The 6,509-nt window shown below is 43.1% G+C and overlaps 1 protein-coding gene across 2 annotated transcripts; it reads left to right on the top strand.

Annotated features, from left to right (window-relative positions):
* Window positions 1–262: 262 nt before the first annotated feature.
* On the top strand, window positions 263–1,157 carry LOC116821757 (olfactory receptor 4S2-like). Of its 2 annotated transcripts, none has more exons than XM_032775172.1 (2): window positions 263–801; window positions 866–1,157. In XM_032775172.1, the coding sequence occupies exons 1-2, from the start codon at window positions 263–265 to the stop codon at window positions 1,155–1,157; spliced, it is 831 nt and encodes a 276-aa protein (XP_032631063.1). The 2 variants fall into 2 exon arrangements, with proteins under 2 accessions (XP_032631063.1, XP_032631062.1); XM_032775171.1 differs by having other exon boundaries at window positions 263–813; window positions 869–1,157.
* The last annotated feature ends 5,352 nt before the right edge of the window (window positions 1,158–6,509 follow it).

The raw sequence follows: 6,509 nt of genomic DNA, 5'->3' as shown, positions 1-6,509 counted from the left end.
ACAATTGTCCCCAAATGTTCCACGCTGATTATTTGAGAATATGCTGTTCATGCATTTAAGCAATTAAGCTGATTTCCTACTGTTCCTTGAGATACATATTGACCATTTTTTCTTTTGATCAAAGTCTACCGTTTCAGTCAATGCACCTTGAAATTCACTTCATCATTGGCCAGTAACTGAATATTTATTATTCATATTCTTATTTTGTATCATGGCAGGTGGATTATCTTTATATGGCATACCCATCCTTTACACTGAGTACATGGACACTGCATGGAATGTGACTGAATTCATCCTCTTGGGACTCACCCAGAAGCAGGAGTTACAGCAAATTTATTTTGTGCTGTTTTTATTCTTCTATGCTGTTACTGTGCTGGGAAATCTCCTCATCATTGTCATAATTAATCAAAGTGAGCATCTGAACTCCCCTATGTATTCCTTCCTTAACTACCTGTGCTTTGTAGACATCTGCTACTCTTCTGTCACAGCCCGAAAACCAATAACAGACTTCCTAGTTGAGAGGAAAACCATCTCGTTTGGTGGCTACATGGCACAGCTCTTCTGGTCCCATTTCTTTGGGTTCACTGAAATCTTCCTCCTCACTGTGATGGCCTATGATCAATATATTGCGATCTGCAAACTCCGGCATTACACGACCATCATGATTGGGCTTGTGTGTGGCCAGATGGTGGTGGCCTTATGGGTGGGGGGCTTTCTACATTCCATGGTTCAGACCCTCCTGTCCATCCACTTACCCTTCTGTGGGCCCAATGAAATTGACCACTATTTCTGGCCTGCACTGAGTCAGGTGAGGCCATTAAGTTAATGTGACCACCTGACTCTAATTAAGGCTCCACTGATACCATAAACTGGCCTGCGCTGACACTTACCTTGTTGGCATCATGGTCGTTGAAAATACTGGGATGATTTCCCTGAGCTGTTTTGTTGTGCTGATTGTGTCCTATGTCATCATCTTAGTCTCCTTGAAAACTCACTCTTCCAAAGGTCATTGCAAAACTGTCTCCACTTGTGCCTCCCACATCACTGTAGTGATTATATTTTTCGGGCCATGTATCTTCATGTACTTACGATCTTCCACCACCTTCTCTGAGGATAAGATGGTTGTTGTATTCTACACCATTATCACCCTCTACTGAATCCCTTGATCTACACCCTGAGAAACGAGGAGGTGAAAAATGCCATGAAAAAATTAGGGAGCAGAAAAGTGACATTAGGAGTGAAATGAAAAATGTGATGTATAGAATGATGGTAGTTTTGCAAACCAACAATAGTCAGCAGGGTTTTTATAGAAAAAAAAGATTTTAATATCATGGGGGTTCAGTAATTCCTTGAAAATTCCCAGTGATTCCCTATGAATACTGCTATTGCTGTTCTATTTTAGTATGAAGGTTGCAATTTTTAAGGTTGAGTGAAAGAGATGAAACCTTTCCAAATTTTACAGCTAATTTCAGTGTGACTATTTATTATTAATTATTGTTATTATTACTGTAGTCCTTGTTGCACTGCAGTAGTATGGCCTGGGGCTAAGGCTTTAGACTGGCTCAGAAAACATGGATGCTAACCTTGGTTCTGTCACAGTATGACTTTGGGTTAGTTACCTCCTTTCTCTGAACCTCTTTTTCACTTCATACTTATTTCCAATTTAGCCAATCGTATTTTTAGGGTAGAGACTGTTTCGTTCTATATGCTTGTATACCACCTAGCACATGGGGTCCCAGTTTCAGTTGTTACCAGTAAGCAAAGCTGCAATACATTGCTAATAATTATGCCTTATCTTTCCATGCATATTTAGGAATGTGGACACTCTGAGGGTCTGTTAAATACATATATATGAGTATGAAATTGTGTGAATTCTTGTGAGCTTTACCTATGTAACTTTTTTGCTATGTCCCTTTGGAAACAACATTACAAGTGAGGAAGAAAGTCAACTTATGGTATTGTGATAAACCCAGGCCAGTTGGGTACAGCAGAATAGCAGAAGGCAGATATACTGGCCACTGGATTAATAGTTTTCTGTTCCCTGACTGACCAGAGCAGGGGCTGTTCCAGGCTCATGAGAACACCTGACTCTAATTAACCTGCAAAGAGTTAGGTGAGGCCATTAAGTTAATGTGACCACCTGACTCTAATTAAGGCCTCACTGATACTACAAAAGGGCTCACTCCAGTCAGGTAGAGGGGAGCCAGAGGATAGGAAGTGTGGCTGGTAAATGAAGACACCCTCAACCCATTCTTAAGGGAGCCCTAAGGTAAGAGTGAAGAAAGGAAAAGAAGGAGAGCTATGGGGAAGTGGCCCAGGGAAATGTAGCAACTCTGGCAGTGAAAGGTTGGCTGCTAACAGCTGCTACCATTAGGGTCCCTGGGCCGGAACCTGGAGTAGAGGGCGGGCCTGGGTTCCCCCCAACCCACCACTACAGAAACATCTCCTGGGAGGGGAAGTCAGGCACCTGTCAGGACAGTAGACTAAACTGTTCTGAAATAAGCTCCCAGGGATGACAGAGACGGTGGGAGTTCTCTTACCAACCTCCTTGCTGGCCTATGATGAAAAGGGCTCAGTAGACTGTTACCCTGGCCCTAGAGAGAGAAGGGCTATGTGGAGGGTCACAGTGAGTCACTGAGGCTAGCATAAACTGCCTAGAAGCTCAGGACCCATGGGAGCAAGGTCAGAGCTCTGCCACAGTATCTTGTATGTAGAATGCAGAATTCCAAACCATCCAGCTTTCCATTTATGTACCATGCAATTTATGTCCTGTCAGTGCAGGACATTTTAATCTAACGGATCTCTCTCAAAGTAAAGATTCTGTGGAAAGAATTATAGCAGGTGACACTTTCAACTCCGTTGGAAAGAGAAGATTAGTGAGGGGACAAGTTTAAGACATTTGAAATCCAGTGCATGATCCTTTAAACCTCTATTTCCCCTTCCAACATTTGCCAGTTTAGACTGTAACCTCTTTAGGTCAGGGAACTGTCTCTTACTATCTATTTGTACAGCATGGAGCACAAGGGGTACCAATCACAGCTGCAGCCACTAGGCAAACTTGCAATACTACTAATGGTAATAATTTTGCATTATGTTCTTATGACCATTCAGGCATGCGCACATTGTGAGGGCCTGTTAAATAAATATATATATGTGTGTGTACAAAACTTTGATTCTTTGAGAGTTCTTCATATATAACTTTTTGCTATGCCCCTTTGGAAACAATTATTGTTACAGGTGATGCAGAGGCAAAGCTTAGTGCTGCTAAAGTGTAGCGTGCAGAGTTCCAAACTATCTGGCTTTCTATTTATATACAATGTGATTTATGTCATGTCAGTGACGCACATTTTAGTTAAGCCGCCCACAGATGGTTGTGTAATATGGTACTGTCGTAAACATACAACTAAGGGTAGCATAAAATCCCTCCCTACCTGTAAAAGGTTAAGAAGTTCAGATAACTTGGTTGGCACCTGACCAGAAGGACCAATGGGGAAAGAAGATACTTTGAAATCTGGGAGGGGGGATTTGTTTTGTGCTGTGTGGGTGTTTTCTCTGGAGACAAAGGGAGAAATCAAGCAAGTAATCCAGCTCCCACTGAAATGATACATGTAATATTACAGAAAGAGTAAGTAATAGCAAGGAAATGCATTAGATTATCTTTTGTTTTAACTTGTGGATTTTCCCTGTGCTAAGAGGAAAGTTTATTCTTGTTTTTTTTTTTGTTTGTTTGTTTTAACTTTAAAGGTTTGCCTAAAGGGGAAATCTTCTGTGTTTTGAATCTTTTGTTACCCTGTAAAGTTATCTTCTATCCTGATTTTACAGAGGTGATTCTTTTATCTTTAAATAAATTCTTTGTTTAAGAATCTGATTTTTCATTGTTATTAAGATCCAAGGGTTTGGGTCTGTGCTCACCTGTACCAATTGGTGAGGATATTATTCTCAAGCCTTCCCCAGAAAAGGGGGTGTAGGGCTTGGGAGAATAGGACTCCACATGGTCCTTTCTCTGATTCTTTGTCTAAATCACTTGGTGGTGTCAGCATACTGTTCAAGGACAAGGTGGAATTTGTACCTGGGAAAAGTTTTTAACCTAAACTGGTAAAAATAAGCTTAGGTGGTCTTTCATGAGGGTCCCCACATCTGTACCCCAGAGTTCAGAGTGGGGAAGGAACCCTGACAGGGTCTTTCATGAAGCAGAGCTTCCGGGGATAGAATGATAGCAGGTGGTTCTTTCAATGCATTAGGAAAGACAATGGCTGTGAGTGGTTGATGAAGTGGGGATTTTTCCTTGTTATGTTGCATGTAAGCCTATGTGAGTCTTACTGTTAAGCCTATATGAATTTTACTGTTTTGCATGAATACTGTGTGTGCCTTAGTTTCCCTGTGTGCTGCACCAATGCCTTGATGGTGGGAATAGGGGTGTGTGACTTTGGCTGAGACCCTCTGCGGCAGGTGAGGCTGCTCCAGCTGCCTGCACATATGCTATGACCGGTCCCCTTTGTAACCTGAAACCCAGGAGAAGGATGAAACCAGGTGACGACCAGGTGACTCTTTGCCTGTGAAGTGAGACAAAGACCAGGAGGAGGAGCAACAGGGGTGTCTGAGGTCAGGTGGCTGAAAGCTGGGCAGTCTGCTGTGGGGGACTGGAAGAGGGGGATTCCCCCAAGATGGATTTGGCTGAAAGTCACTGATTTATGTGCTAATGAGTTGTTTCTTATGCTGTGTTCCTGTTGACTAATAAATCTTCTGTTTTACTGGCTGGCCGAGAGTCATGTCTGACTGCAGAGCTAGGGTGCAGGGCCCTCTATCTTCCCCAGGAACCCTGCCCGAGTGGACTCACTGCGGGAAGGTGTGGAAGGAGATGCTGAAAGCTCCAAGGTCAAACCCAAGAAGGTTGAAGCTGTGTAAGCTTCTTTCCCTGACAACAATATGGTCAGAGAGAGGAGGCATGCTACCCCAGAGTCCTGAATGGCTTCATATGGAGTAGTTCCAGAGAATTGGCCTGTGTCTCCATGACAAGTGAAGACAGTTCAGGCATTTGAAATCCAGTGAATGACCTGTTATCATAGAAGATTAGGGTTGGAAGAGACCTCAGGAGGTCATCTAGTCCAAACCCCTGCTCAAAGCAGGACCAATCCACAACTAAATCATCCCAGCCAGGGCTTTGTCAAGCCTGACCTTAAAAACTTCTAAGGAAGGAGATTCCACCACCTCCNACCTCTCCCACTGCAACTTGAGACCATTGCTTCTTGTTCTGTCATCTGCTACCACTGAGAACAGCCGAGCTCCATCCTCTTTGGATCCCCCCTTCAGGTAGTTGAAGGCTGCTATCAATTCCTGCCTCACTCTTCTCTTCTGCAGACTAAATAAGCCCAGTTCCCTCAGCTTCTCCTCATAAGTCACGTGCCCCAGCACCCTGATCATTTTTGTTGCCCTGCACTGGACTCTCTCCAATTTGTCCACATCTTCACCAATGCCGAATAGAGGGGAATAATCACTTCCCTCGATCTGCTGGCAATGCTCCCTAATGCAGCCCAATATTTCGTTAGCCTTCTTGGCAACAACTCCAACCTACTTTATACATTATGAACATCTCCAACCTACTTCATACAGTAATATCCTGCAAAAGGAACAACAACTCTTCCTCACACTTCAGAATTCTCTTTCACTAACTTTCTCTTGCACATCAAGACTGGTTCCCCTACTCCTCCCCACATCTCTGGGTGGTGGTAAATGGGGATGGGGTGGGGTGAGTGGAAGAGATGAAATCTTTCTCACTACTTATCAAGTGGTTAGGTGGGTGAGCCTGTTCTCTATCCTTCCTCTTGACTTTCACTGCTCACCAGCACCTGGAAAACACTCCTCGGAATGACCGTCTTAAATCTTCAGAGCCTGCTTAGTGCCCTTGAATTTTGGCTCTGACTTTTGGGGATTAAAGTTTGATCCTAAATACCAATAAACCTGTGACATACAGTGTTTTGGTGTTTTGAATGCCTAGGAATGGTGACCACACTGCCTTAGGAGCCATTATCTAGCTAAATACCTATAGAGCTGCTCAGACAAAGGAAATATAGGGCCTGGGATCCAGCTGGCAGAAATCAGTGTAGCTTCATTTAGGTAAACCAGGCCAGATCCCCAGTTTATGTAAATCCAGATATCTCTATTGAAATCAATGGGCCAGACTCCCTTGCTGAGTAAACTGATGTTGCTTCTTTTAGGAGCTACACTAAAACAGATAATAATAGGTTTATATGGCCATGTTAACTAACTCCTGCTCAGGCTCTGTCCCAATTAACTTGCAAAATAAGAGGTCCTTAGCTCCAAAAATAACTTCTTTTGATTCCTGTTCTTATCCCTTGTAACTATATCACAGACTTTCCACAAAATCCTTTAACAATACTGAAAGTGTGTTCTCCTGGGTATAGTTAAAAGGTGGTTTTAAAGAGGCCCTGGTGTGATGCCACAGAAGCAAATCTAATTCCAGTTTTGAGCCATAACATCACGAGTCTATG

The sequence above is a fragment of the Chelonoidis abingdonii genome, chromosome 4 (genome assembly GCF_003597395.2).
Source record: "Chelonoidis abingdonii isolate Lonesome George chromosome 4, CheloAbing_2.0, whole genome shotgun sequence".
NCBI lineage: Eukaryota > Metazoa > Chordata > Testudines > Testudinidae > Chelonoidis > Chelonoidis abingdonii.
This window is presented reverse-complemented; position numbering and strand designations above follow the sequence as displayed.

Coding starts and splice junctions, on each gene's coding strand:
- LOC116821757 (XM_032775171.1), top strand. CDS start 263: ATGGACACTGCATGGAATGTGACTGAATTCATCCTCTTGGGACTCACC. Junction 814..868: donor CCTGCACTGAGTCAGGTGAG/GCCATTAAGTTA, acceptor CTGATACCATAA/ACTGGCCTGCGCTGACACTT.